The 14,897-nt window shown below is 35.5% G+C and overlaps 1 protein-coding gene across 1 annotated transcript in view; it reads right to left on the reverse strand.

Annotated features, from left to right (window-relative positions):
* The window catches only part of PATJ (PATJ crumbs cell polarity complex component), a 359,191-nt gene that overhangs the window by 261,035 nt on the left and 83,259 nt on the right, over positions 1-14,897 (reverse strand). Inside the window, exon 17 of the mRNA XM_030870355.3 lies at positions 11,615-11,746. Within this exon, the coding sequence (XP_030726215.2) occupies positions 11,615-11,746 (132 nt within the window). The remainder of the gene's footprint in view (positions 1-11,614; positions 11,747-14,897) is intronic.

The raw sequence follows: 14,897 nt of genomic DNA on the forward strand, positions 1-14,897 counted from the left end.
TGTCTTATTACTTCCTTAATACTATCAGACATTAAGAATAGATTTTTCCACACATCATACATAGAATGAAACAGTCTCTGAGTAGCACAGTAAGTACAGCACACAAGACAATTAAAGGTGCAATGGAGGGCTTCCCTGGTGGCACAGTGGTTAAGAACCCACCTGCCAATGCAGGGGACACAGGCTCGAGCCCTGGTCCGGGAAGATCCCACATGCCGTGGAGCAACTAAGCCCACGCCACAACTACTGAGCCTGTGCTTTAGAGCCCACGAGCCACAACTACTGAGCCCACATGCCACAACTACTGAAGCCTGCACACCTAGAGCCCGTGCTCCACAACAAGAGAAGCCACTACAATGAGAAGCCTGCACACCACAACAGAGTACCCCCGCTCGCCGCAACTAGAAAAGCCCATGCACAGCAATGAAGACCCAACACAGCCAAAAATAAATAAATTTAAATAAATAAAATTTTAAAAGTACAATGGAATAAAAGGTGCACAGAGAAACCTGCTAAAAGATCAAAATATAGTCTAAAATGGAGGAAAAAATACATAAGCTTGCACATAATTTTATTCTGTATAATTTCATACTTTAAAAATCTATTTTAAACATCATAATAATATAATTGGTTCAAGCACAGGCCCAGGACTTTCTCTCATCCCCTTCTAGTCTCCTAGTTGACATTCTCCTTGGATACTAAACATTATCTTTGGATGTTTCATCTCCTGAAAATTTTATGTCATGCTGTAATTGTTTACGTACTTACTGTTCACTCCTGGTCCAGGACTTTCGCTAGTTGTGAGGAAAACAAAACAAAACAAACCACACAATTGTCCTTTATCTCAAAGTCCCATCACCTGGCTGAAATGGCTGGGGTTCCATCAGGCTGATGGTAGTACTCAAGGACAAAGTCACACTCTCTATTAAAATTACATTAGTTGAAATGTGAATATACCCAACACGACCAAACTATGCACTTAAAAATTAAGATGGTAAATTCTGTGTTATGTGTATTTTACCCAAAAAAATTGTAAGAAGAAAATGAATTTATAAATAAGAAATATCCCATTATCTTCCAGAAAAAAACTATATTAGTTGAAAGTTATTATGATGATGCAAGGAAAGTATAGACACACAAAACTTTTAAAAGCTTTTTAAATATTAGTTCTGGAATTTATTTTAATTTTCCAAAGAAATCACTCTCAACTTAAGCTAAACAGTTACAAATACCAGCTGAGCGAGTTCCCTGGTGGCGCAGTGGTTGAGAATCTGCCTGCCAACGCAGGGGACACGGGTTCAAGCCCTGGTCCGGGAAGATCCCACAAGCCACGGAGCAACTGAGCCGGTGTGCCACAACTACTGAGCCTGTGCTCTAGAGCCCGCGAGCCACAGCTACCGAGCCCTTGTGCCACAACTACTGAAGCCTGCGTGCCTAGAACCCATGCTCCACCACAAGAGAAGCCACCGCAATAAGAAGCACGTGCACCGTAATAAAGAGTAGCCCCTGCTCACCGCAACTAGAGAAAGCCCACGCGCAACAACCAAGACCCAATGCAGCCAAAAATGAATTAAAAAAAAAAAAAAAACCAGCTGAGTGGTACTGTTCAAGTTGTTTAATCTCTGAGACTCGAGTTTCTCATTGTAAGTGGAAATAACAATAATACAGATTTTGTAAAGTTGTTAAAAGCATTAAATGAGATAAGGCATGATAAGTGCTTGGAAAGCCCATAGTAATGACTCCATAAGTGCTTTTACTCTTATTCTTGCTATTACTCCTTCTGTTTCTGTTACTATGAAGATAATGGAAAAGAATTTGATAGGACATATGTGTTTGAGGAGTTAATTCAACTGAGCATGTGTAATTTAGACCAACAGTGCTATCAATTGCTAAACCATCCCTGATATTACACATAAGTGTTAACACATGACAATGAAGTGCTGACCCTCTACTCTCCAGATACGTGCCTCTGCACCTGAAGAGAGGCTCAAAGCAGCATGGTGTCCTCAGTTCTCACTCCCCCTTAAAGCCGACACTAAGGGACAGGAGCCATCTCTACACCGGAAACTCCTCTGACAACCACGGCCGTATCAAGGACATAGGACGTGCTTCATTCTTCTGAAAAGATTCTGTGACTTTTTTTTTTTTTCAATCCTTGAAAGGGCAAGGAATACTCTGTGATACGTAGCACACAAAATGCAGAACAAAACTTTTCCAGCTTTGAAACTGCACAGGAAAAAGGCTAAGGAGTCCTGCTGGGAAATGTAAGGTAAAATACACATAGTTTCTACTCTCTGGCAGTGAAAAGGCCATCAGGTCTCTACAGAGCTTTGACTAGGTGGGAGGGGTTAAGGCAAGGGACCATAAGGATTCAGGAAAATATGAAGTAAATTTTTTAGAACTGTAGTAAGTGTTTCTCTCTGGAAAGATAATCAGAAATTTTTATCCTCTTTCACTAGAGCCACAATTATGAAGAATCAGTGTTGTTTCTGGTCTGTACTTCCACTCTACATGACCACAGACTTAGGAGCCCAGTTCCACTACTTAACAATTGGATAATCCTGAGCAAATTCCTTAACCTCTTATCATCAGGTTCCTCATCTATAAAATGAAGATGATTATAGGACCTACCTCATGAGGTTGTAGAGATAATTAAACCAGTGTGTGTGAGCAGTACATAATTACTAGCTATTATTATCATGGGAAATGGTGGTCATATTTTATAAATGTTAGAACCGAAAATTTCTCAAAGGATTTTTCATTAAAAGGAATAAAATATGAAAGCTTAGATAGATTAATATTAAACAGTTCACAGCTACTAAAGAAAGTCAAGACATAAAATCAGGGCCAAGTTATCAATTCCAGGACACTTCCGTTCCTGGAATGTCCACTACCTGTTTGTGTGCAAGTCATGCCTCAGTTCCCCATCAGGACTCTCTGGGTCTTAAGAATCAATCAACACGAAATCTCGTAGTCTTACTTCTACCACCGCTAAAATCATAATGTATTATAGAGAGTTGTTCCCAAGTCTGTTTCATCTATTATATTTTAACATATGCTTATTTATCCACTGTCTCTCTACTCCGAATTGAATTTAAATTCCATGAGGACACAGGGTCTATTGTCTATTTTGTTTATTGCTATATTCCCAGTGTCTGGAACAGTGCCTGACACAGAAGATGCCCAATATACATTTGTTAAATATACACTTGAAAGGTAGTATATCTTTTCATCTTTAATCCCGCATACTAGCTCGCAAGTGAACAATAATTTTTTGGAAGGAAATAATGAATAACAGGTATAGCAAGTCTGTGCTCAGATTCTATTTTTAAAAATCATCATCATCATCATCATCATCATTTTTCAGTAACTAGTAACACATTATTTTATGCCCAGAAAAGGGCATTTATATACATCTTTTATTTAGTCTTTATAACTTTATAAGGAAAATATTATTTCTATTTTAGAGATTATTATATAAGAAAGACTAATAGGCTTGTCCAAAGTCCAAGTAGGGTGTCACAGCCAGAAGGCAAATCCTGGTCCTTTCTGACTCTATGTTCAAAGTGCCATATTGGTGAACAAAATATCTGATTAAAATAAAACAGAGGGAAGAGCTGAAAGGGGAACCTGAGCCCTAGAAAGTGGTGTGTCCAGATCAGGCAGCCAATCTCCTTTCATGCATCATTAACAAATTAGGCCTTTGGTACCAGAAGGAGGCAACACCACTTCCTGGCGCTCACTGGGGAAAGCAGGGCCCCTCTGGATCACTGCCTGGCTCCAAATGACACCCACAAACAGGTCAGAACCGTACAAAAAACCACGCCTTAGGAAAACAGGCTCTCAATACCTGTCGGTGGATCTGATTCCATCTTTCTGCCGTACTCTAGGAAGGGCTATGACTTTCATTTACTAGCACGGTTCTCAACGCTGACACCAGAATCCAGTGGGAACTTTCAAAACACACCCACACCTAGAGATAGAGGAACACGGGTGATGAAACACCTCTGGAGACTGTTTCCTCTTTAGACCAACTCCTTTTATTAAAAAAAAAAAAAAAGTTATTGTTCTGTTTTTCCTTACATGGGAGACAGATGCCTAGCCAGCCTGACATTCACTAACTTCCTGGAATATCCTGAGCATTTCATAGGAGAGACAGAAGTACCGGTATTGCAGTATACCTGAGCACCTTTATGCCTATATTTTAGCTCTCCATGGTCGTTTCACAAACACTAGTATATACTGTTTGGCCAGCTCTGGAATACTCACTAAAGGTAATATAACAAATATATCATTTTCAGACTCTCCTCCTCAGCAATGCCTTCTAGTGTGATGCAGAAACAGTCCTTACGAAACATTTGTGAAAAGGAGAGCTACCCTAGGAGAAAGCACCACCCGGCTGACAAGCATTTGCCGCTTGCCCTCTATTCTTTCTCTCCCCTCATGAGACACAATGGGATTTTTTTGCCAAATTCGTATTCCAGAGGAGCCATGAAATTCCCTCAAAGTTCAACATCAGGCCTGACTTAAGATCTCTGAGGCCTCCTGCTAATATCATCCCCCTGCAGCTGCCTCGCTAAGGAGAGCTTTTGATCTGTACTATCTGGATTTCAAGCTGATATACACACAGCCTCTTTGATCTCTTATTAAGTGGCTTCTGGTCTCCTGATGCCTTTAGTCTTGCTGCACCGCGGTGTTTGGAAGTCAGTCATCATCCTACAAACTCCATACACCAGGAGCGGGCCCCCTTCATTCACCCACTTCGCAGGCTTGAAAAGCAACCTTTAAGCCATGAGAGAATTTCCCCGGTAGCCACAATCAATCCAGTCCATGAACACACTACTAAGAATTATTTTTCAAATGAAGCAGCTTAAAATGATTTAAAGGATACAGAACTTTCCCATAGAGGGAAAGGAAGCAAATCCTCTGTGAAAAGAAATCTTCAGCCCAGTTGGCACTGGAGCTTACAGTACTTTGATGTTAATAAAAATAAATGTGGATAGGATTCAGGGATGGGCAAAGATTGGGACTTTATCAGTCCCAAGTTCCATTAAACAAAAGTGACCTTTAAATGCAGCTGTGTGGTTTGTACAGAATATATTTCCAAGAACACAGATACTGCCATTAGTAGCAGACTGACTACATTTTGCTCAGTACCGATATCTTAATCATACACGGATGAACTGGAACCAGAGCTCCTTTAAAACAAAAAAGAAGAAGAAAAAGAAGAAGATAAAAGCAGCAACAAAAGAAAAGAACAGATACTGGTGGCCATGTTATGAGATCCCATGAGCATTAAAGTGGAACTATATCATAACTTACAATATATTACTGTCCTGTAGATCTTAGATTCTGAACCCAACTTAATAATGTTAATAATATAGGTACTACTCATGTTAAAATTATATCAATACCTATCAAATTATATATCCCAGATTCTATAAACTAATCAGTTGGCATGAACGTAAAGATACTGGGCTTCCACAAGTTACTAAAGACTATATAATGATAGTAGCATTCACCCAAAATCTCATATCTTGTGGCAAAATTAGAGTCCTTAATTTCTTCCATTTTTAAACTCAATCTTCTGATAAAGAAGATTAAAACTGGTGGAAAAAATAGGAATAGATTTTGGGGCACTAATATCATAGTCTTAATATAAACAGTTTATGCCCTCTCTTAACTATAAAGGTCAATAAATTAATTACTGACAATATAAAGTTGAAACAAAGTTGATAGTTGTATATTGCTATCACTTAATCTGTCTATATCATGGAAAACCATTAGCAAATCCATGAATTATGCACTTACTTACACTTTATTTTTCAGGAGAAGTATCTAAACAAGGAAATTACATAAGAAGGCAACAATTTTAAGTAGTCTAAATACATGAGTCTCACAAACATTTATGTGCAAGCAGTTTGGTAAAAATGTACCAAAATTTCAAAGATAAATGCTCTTTTGATGAGCAATTCCTCTTCTAGGAAGTTATCACAAGATTTATTCGTACCTTTTTATAAAAGAGTATGACAAGGATATCCAATACAGCCTCATTTGAAATACCCACCAACTGGGTACAGGAGCTTGGTTAAATAAATTATTGTACAACAACAATAATATACTATGCAGTCATTAAAAAGAACTAGCTAGCTCTATAAATACCACAATGAAAGAACATATAATTGAGGGGAAAAAAGCAATATGCTGAAAGCGTGTATGACATATTCCATTTATGTATTAAAAAATAAACAACCAGCAAACTACCGCTTATATAATCATGTCTGTATAAAATATCTCTGGGATGATAGACAAGAAAAACAGGAGTTTTTATCTGGGAGATAAAAAATGAGGGATTATGGTCAGAGGTAGATATACTCATCACAGGATACCATTATGTACCTTTGAATTTTTATGCCCTATGTATATATTACTTATTTTTAAAGCATTTCTAATGTGCACAGAAAGTCATTCTGTTGCACATGATAAGAAAAAAGTCAACTCAAACCACATGCATGAAACGTATACACTCCCTTCATATGATGTTTAAAAATCTTTTAAGGAGAATTCCATTTAACAGAGTAGTCAGGCAGAAACTGCACACTAGGTTCTTCTCACAAATACTGAGGCATAACATATCCAAGACTCAGCAATACTGCAATTTTTTATATTCATACTATTTAAGTTTTATAACCCATTTCTTCTAAGAAAAATTCATCACTGTTAATTTTTATAGGGAGGAATATTTTCACTATTATTTTTAATCAGCCATCTTTTGCCTTTGGTCTTTCAAACAGCTTTTTAAAGTGTTACTAAGAGTATTTATATATGAATCACCTCTCAATGGCTGTGCTATTATGCTTTCTATTTTTATCTCTCTCAGTGTCTGAGATAAACCCAAAGCCTTTCAAAAATATCTGCTTTGACAAAAATTGAGTTCAGTCCCCATATCGGGAAGGGAGAGAACTGAGGAATGGGATGTGGGAGGGAGGAGAATTACTGGTTAATAAATTTTACCTGCTAAATCACTGAAATTCAAAAGTATCAAGAATGGCAATATCATGGCTAATGTTCAAAAACTGGATAACGTTAAACATTTCCAGTGAATTATAATCATGAGGGGTTATTCAAAGTTCAACATAAATCAAAACACCAGAAAATATCCACTTGCGATGTTTAACTTAAAAGGTCAAATGAAGGTAAAATCCACATAGTTAAAAATTTATTTCAAGCTTTTTGGTAGGAATTAAAAATTACAGACTATCAGACTACCTAATAATTGCTTCATTACTGAACATTAGCCCACAACAAATTACTTGCACTAATTTAGGACTCAAATTTGTAATTATTTTCATTTAAAGCAATAAACACTAGCTCTTACACAGTGCATATAAGCAAACTATATTAATTTTTAATACTTACTAAACTTTCATATAAGCATTTGAAAATGAGATAGTATCTAGCAGCTTGTCTTTAAGATATGAAATTGTTCTGCAAGCTGACAAAACAGGAAGATCTGCTGCAATAAATTTATTACAGGGACTCACTGTAATAAAATACCCAAGGAAATACCACTCATAAGTAAAGAAGCAGTATGTGTGGTGGTTAAAAGCCTAGATTCTGGCAGCTGACTGCTTGAGTTCAAACTCTATTTCTGCCATATACTAGCTGTGTGAATTTGGATGAGTTAATTAACCTCTCTGTGCCTCAGGTTCCTCACTTCTAAAATGAGGATAATGATAGTACATATTTCATATGGTTCTTGTGAGGAAAACATTAAGTAATTAGAAGAGTGCCTAGCAAACAGCAGACACTCACTATATGTTAGCTATTATTGGATTTGTATTAATTATTTGGATTAATATTAGGATTAGTATCAATATGAGCATTAGTGATATTCCAAGGAATAAAGACATTACACATAAATAATGGGGAATCAAGACAAAGATAACTAGGGCACAGTATGTAATCATACCTAGAAACTGGCAAAAAACTATACTAATAAAAGTTATAACCAAATTTCTGAAGAGTTCTATATTGCTTAGAAACAGAGTACACAATTAAGCCATAATATTCATGCTTTTGACAAACTATGCACACCTCTGTTTTCTATGATATGATCTTATAAGGCATGACGTTACAGTGACCAAGGACTCTTCTAATATGGTATACTTACAGGGCCAGATTTTAACGAGCCATGACATGAAGCAATGCCTAGGCACAGTTGAGACTAACAAATATCCTACCTCCTTTCAAATCACAGCCAAAAAAGCTACAATCACTTCACCCTAAAATTTAATGAGACTAACAACCTGAATCATATTTACTAAGTCTTCCCTGTTGCTTTCTCCTCTTCCTTTCCCCCAGTTTATTTAAAATGCCTTTCATGAAAATGAATTGCCACACATTCCTCTTTGGCCATACGACTGAGCTGTAGAACTGTATATCAGATTCAGCTCTTTCATTGCAGGTACAGAGACCTGCTTATTTTCTCTGCTCAACTACACAATTTCCATCACTGGTGGATCACTGAATCCCCTATCCAGACTGCCATCCCATCGTTCCATGGCCAATTCAAGATCCTTTATGTTCTCACTCATTTCTTCCTAAAGCTTGGCTCAATTTACGTAAAAAGCAAATTTCTGGCCAATAATCCACAAATGGGTAATTCACATATGGCTCATCAAGAGTTGGCTGCATTTTAGAACGTAATTTTACAATTATATTTAGACTTCACTAAAAATCTACTAATTAAAAGCATCTACTTATTAATTTTCCTAATCTAACTAGTTAAAAATTGATAGAACACAAACATATTGTAGTATGGCTCCATCTTTGAGGACAATATCAAGACTTTTTGTGTTTATTTTCTAAATTAGATTATTACTAATAATACATTTCCATAATAATCTAACATTTCCCACTTCTTTACATGTTAATTTACTTAAACCATAGTAATCCTTTGAGCTAAACATTATTATCCCCATTTTATAGATGAAAAAATTGTAAAAGCACCTACAAAATATATATTGTGTATAATTTTGTCAGGCTCTTGACAGAGTTCTTATTTTTCTAGAGAAAAACTCAGTAGTGAGAAAAGTGGTTAACTGAAATTAAAATACCAAAGTAAATTTTCAATCTCTTCAATACTGCTAATACAGGTCCTTTATAACCTGGAAACTCTCCCACTATACTAAAATCTTTTCGCTGTGGCTAAGATGTTTCTACAGCACTTCTTATACAAACTATTCTAAGCTTGGGGGTGAGCGTGAAGCTCTGCATCAGCCCTATTCAGATGCCTAATAAATTCATACAAGAAGCATCAAATTCAATAATAACCAGGAACGTGGCCTTTCATGGCTTCTGCTAAAACTTCACCTGGCCTTGAAAAAAATATTTCTGAACTTTAGAATTTATTACCTAATTACAACAAGAGGTCGTATAACCAATTAATTAACTTGCCCAAAACCAAATTTTAAATTGTGTTTACGTGTCATCTAAATGTCACGGGGATAACAGTTCTACATACCACTGACAAATGGTGAAAACGTGCTGTGTACAACTATAAGTGTATTTAAGATTGACTTAAGAAAAACATTCAGTTTAAGACTGAATGTTTTTCCTTCCAAGATTTAGCTGCAGAAATAAATAAGCTGAGTCCTTTAATGTGAATCAAAGTAGCATTTAGAAAATGAAGTTTTTTTCTATCAGTTCTCCAATAAGCACAAAAGCAAGAAGAATATCTAACACTTCTTTTGCAGCAAAATTACTTCATATAATCTGTGCAGAAATAAACATCAGTATGTGTGATGGTGATTGTGAGGAAGATGGGATAGGGGGACATCTAGAATTTTACAAATAAAAATAAGATCCAAAAAAACCAAAGGTATGTTACAATGCATATATATATATATATTTTTTTAAGTGTAAAACTCAGAACTGATAAAGGAATTTTTCTCTTAAGCAGGGATTACACTGTTAAAGACTATCAAGTTTTTCTTTCCATCTTTTACTGAACTTTTTGTTTATCTTTTTAATTTCTGAAGCACTTCTCTAACATGTACAATATTCAAAATATAAAACTTGCAGATAATGTTTTTTTAAGAGGGTAAGAGCAATCATTATGATATATTTATAAGAATGCAAAAACATATAGATTCCAATGATAATGAAAATGTAGCTGAATATCTAAAACCACATCTGAAAGTGTTTTCTAAACTAAATCCCAGTTTTCAACATGTTAACAAAAAAAACCCACTGAATATGTTCATTTAGTCCCAATTAATTTTGGCTAACCTAAACTTTATTCAATCATTCTGCAAATGTTTATCAATCACCTACTATGTGCTAGGTAATAGAGCAACACTGGAGAGGGGAAGAAAAGTATCAATACATGCCATTTGCTTTATATTTATATGCCCTAATAATTAACCAATACATAAACTTCCAGAATCTTACAGTATTAATATTTCTTGAAAAAGATATTTCCCAAAATATGCATTTTTTGGAATCAACAACTCATAATTCAATAATATTCCAAAGAGAACTTCCAATAACCAAGAGGGTTATCTGGCACAGAAATATGCCAGCAAAAATAAAATAGATATAATCTATTTCAGTAATCTTAAAGCATACTGCCAAAATATGGAATTTAATGTTCTTACATAATGCTCAAAGTATTTTTCTTTCAATCTATTCCTGATTGCCTTATTAAAAAAAATTGATTTTTATATCACTTGGCATTTTATGTGCTTTGATAGAGTACATTTGGCTTTATTAAACCACAGTGTCTTTAGGCAGCACTAATGTATTAAAATATGCATCTTAAAAGTGAAGAGATTTCTTGCCAACAGTTTTAATTCCCCATGATAGTCAGATGGTCTAAAAATACTTTAACTGGTAAACTGGTATAACATATAGATGTCTTGCTGTGACCTTTCACATTGCCACCCCCAAACCAAATGCATCAGTAACTTTACCGTAGTTATAATTGGGGTACATATAAATACATAAATATTATATGTTCTATATTAAATATAAATATAAACTTCACCAAGAACATTTCTACTCAGTTACACTCATTGAGATTAATAGGTAAGCAAAACTATAAAAACCTTCACGTTAAGGGAAGGGAGAAGAGAGTGACAATTGGGAATGACTGCTAATATGTATGGGGTTTCTTTTTTGGGGTGATGAAAATGTTCTTAAATTAGACTGTGGTGATGGTTGCACAACTCCAAATATACTGAAAACAACCGAACTGTATGCTTTAAATGAGTGAACTTTATGGTATGTGAAATATACCTCAATAAAGCTGGAGGAAAAAATCCTCCATATAAAAAAGTTCATCAAGTTCCAGTCTCTAAAAGCATCCATGGGTATAAAACTATTCCTTCCCTTATGTCCACTTATTACATCATCTATCATTTTATTCACTAAGGGAGCTATCAATTGTAATGGTAACAATGGAAATTATAACACCCCACCTTTGGACAGTAGCATTATACATCAAATAATTCAGTTTTGCCTAAGTCAGTGGATGTCTTAAATAATTACTACTTCATATAACTTTAATACAAACTAATTGCTCCAAAAAGCTCTGAACATGTTCTTATACCTGGTAATCCAAAATGCTGAATCCCAAGCCTTTATGATCTTTTACTAGTTCAACAATCTTGACTTCAGGAGACCACAGGGCTAATTCCCCATCATCATCTTCTTCAGTATTGACATCTATATTGTGGTCAGCCTGAAATACCAAAGAACATAAATGCTTCAATACACTGTCCTTTCAAGTTTGAAAAGAATTAATGTATCAGGAATCTCATAGTTTCTTCTCAAAATGAGGATACTCTTTGGCATGCATAGTTTTTCTTTTTAATCTTTTTAAAAGGGGCATGCACTGGGGCACATATACTTTAGTGTAAAACCTTCATGAAAATTCAAGCACTTAAAAAAACAGGTTGTTCATACAGTTTTTGTTTTTTTTTTTTACGTTAAAGTGTCTGTTTCATTCAAAGTATTAACACTGACCTCTTATACTAAAATGAGTTCTGTCATCCCAGTAGAAGCATAAAAGGAAAAATATGCAATTTAAGAAGATATGAAAACATCACACAAAATCAAAGCTTTTAAGATATTTAAGTAGCAATACCTGAATTCATAATTACAGTGAGAGACAGAGAGAAAGACACCGACACAGAGGCCAGGACAGGACAGAGAGATACCACTTCTGTTGGCTCCTAGTTTTCAAGAAAAACTTTACTAGAAAAATAAGGTGAAAAAAAATCCAAGTCTTTGGAAATCATGTAAGTCTAAAAACAGGTAAAAATCAGAGTTGAAATAATGAAAACCTGATCTTGGAGGAAGGAGGTCAACACAACTACTCAGTACACAGATCCTCAGCTGCTTTCCCTGACTCCACACCCGCACATCCCCTATTCCAAGCTCCCTCCTTTCAGGGAAAAGAGTCACTGACACATGGAATTCTAGGAAGCTAAACGACAGACGGTCAATGAGTCGACTACGCAGAAGGAGAATAGCTGCTCCAACCTTCTGCTTTTATACTATTTATAGTGTTGGATTATATTCATGTGATTTATCTTCCCCAAATACTCTGAACTTCCATCTGAGGCTCAAGAATTATCTTCTTTTTCTTTGTGGCCCTAACAATTAACAAAATGCCTGGCTTCTAGGCTAGAATGGTGTGGGCTGCCATAGAGTTTACCATGGTTATCCCCTCAACCCGCAACAGTGCGCAGCTTATAGTAGGCGCTCATAAATGTTTGTTCAATACATAATGAATCAATCACCCACCTTTGAGTGGCCTTCCCTTGAAACTCTTTTTAAATAAAGCAATAGACTAAATAATAGTCTTTAAGAAGTCTACTTCTAAAAACTTTGAACGATCTTAGTAAATAAAATGGAAGTAAATAAAATAAAATGATGTACTTCCTATGAATATAATTTTGAGTGACCTGTATAAGAAAACCCATTTAACGGAATCAAAGCTGGCAGATGTGGCAGGCAGAGGGACCCCTCTATTATGGAAGAGTAAGGCACCATAGCTAATACAAAAACATCGTGAAATGAGGGCTGGACCAGATCTCAAACTGTCCCTGCAGGACATGGTGGATTAAATCTAAACATGGGAACGATTTCCTGGTTCTTGAATTACAGAACTTCAAATTAGTGGGAACGTTCTGGATCAATAAACATCTGTTTATATCAGTCTGATGTGAGGAACTGATAGATTTAAAAAGAAAACACATACTTTCCAATAAAAAGTAAAGTTACAATGGTAATACAATACGATTGATGTTCTACTGAGGCATTTAATACCTTTACTGATTAATAAGCATTAGAATTTTGTCTGAGCTGCTTAACAATATAGGGTCTAAGAGCCTAAGATCATATTGAGATAAATGAAAAAAGAGAGACAGAAAAGAGAGCCAGGATTTTAAGAAACCACATATAATTTTAAAACCCAAGTTTATAGAAATTTCAAGGCATCCAACATATATAAGATATTATACTCCAACCAGAAATATATCACTTTGATACAATCAATTCTGCATAAATCCTGTATTTACAGAATAGAAAGCAATCAACTAATGGGCAGCAAGGATGACATTGAGCATAATTCAAAGCTGTTGTTTACCCATTGTGGTAAAGTATGACAGATGGGAGCACAGAGTCAGCAAGCGGAGTTGGTGATTTACACACCCTGTAAGATTAGATTAACGGCATTTTTATCAATAGAGGTAAGCTATCACCCACATTTAATTTTAGTAAAGATTGCAAGAATCATAAAAGTGTGGCATTTGAGTCCCTTCCTTGAAACATGTTTACCAAAGATAAGCATTAAAAAAAATTATCAATCAACAATCAATAATTTACTAAGCACTTTGTATATGTGCAGTAAAGAATAAAAACACCAAGAGATACAAAATAATTCTAAGATTTGGCCTCTGCCCACAGGAGCAGACAGTCCTCTTGGAAAAACAAACTTAATATACACTAAAGTATCTGTGACTACAGGACAGTGCTACACTCCTGTATTTTAGGAAATCACAAAAAAGGACAGGTGGACAGGAGGAGTTGAGAACAGCCACAGCTAATTTTTACTGAGCACCGTCCTTATGCAAGGCATTGTGCTAAGAACTTTGCACACATTACTTCATTTCCTTCTCTCACCACAGATGAGGTAAGTACAATAAGTATCTTCATTTTTCAGAGGAAGAAGATCAACAGAAAGTCAAGTTATTTGCTCATTCAAATCATTAAGTGGCAGAGGCAACATTAGGGTCTATGTACCTTGAAAATCAGACCGTAGGTAAGCAAAAGGGAAGCCCCTGTGTATCAAAACTGGTGTTAATGGAATTATCATCTAAAAGAGTCTGGAAAAGTGACATAAAAGTTACAAAAACATAACTTAGAAAAGCATGTGCTTAAATCTGTTTTCATAATTACAATGCTCTTTAAAAAAAAAAAAAACTACCGGGAGCACAGAGAGTGTTATTTTATTCTCTGACCTTCTGAAGGCTCTTACAGCAATTTTTACTCATTTCAAAATTGGTCATAGATCTTCATGTTTTTAAAGCTCTGAAAAAGGGAAGCCCATTAGCTATTCAATACTTACCAACATCTTAAACTTGTTAAGATGAACTGAGTTGAACTGGGAGCCAAAAGTAAGGAGCTCAGATAATTACTAAAAAAAGGTTTTCTAAAATCAAAGTGCATGCACATTAATGTTACCAACCTTTCAAGTTACCAAAAAAAAGAGTAAAGTTTCATGACATTAAAGAATAGTAACAATTTGAAAAGCTATGCATTGTTGCCCTTGAGAGCTACTGTTGTCAAACAAAAGAGGAAGGTTTTTCCCTCCCCCTTCATATCAC

This window comes from Globicephala melas, chromosome 1, assembly GCF_963455315.2.
Source record: "Globicephala melas chromosome 1, mGloMel1.2, whole genome shotgun sequence".
NCBI classification, from domain to species: Eukaryota; Metazoa; Chordata; class Mammalia; order Artiodactyla; family Delphinidae; genus Globicephala; species Globicephala melas.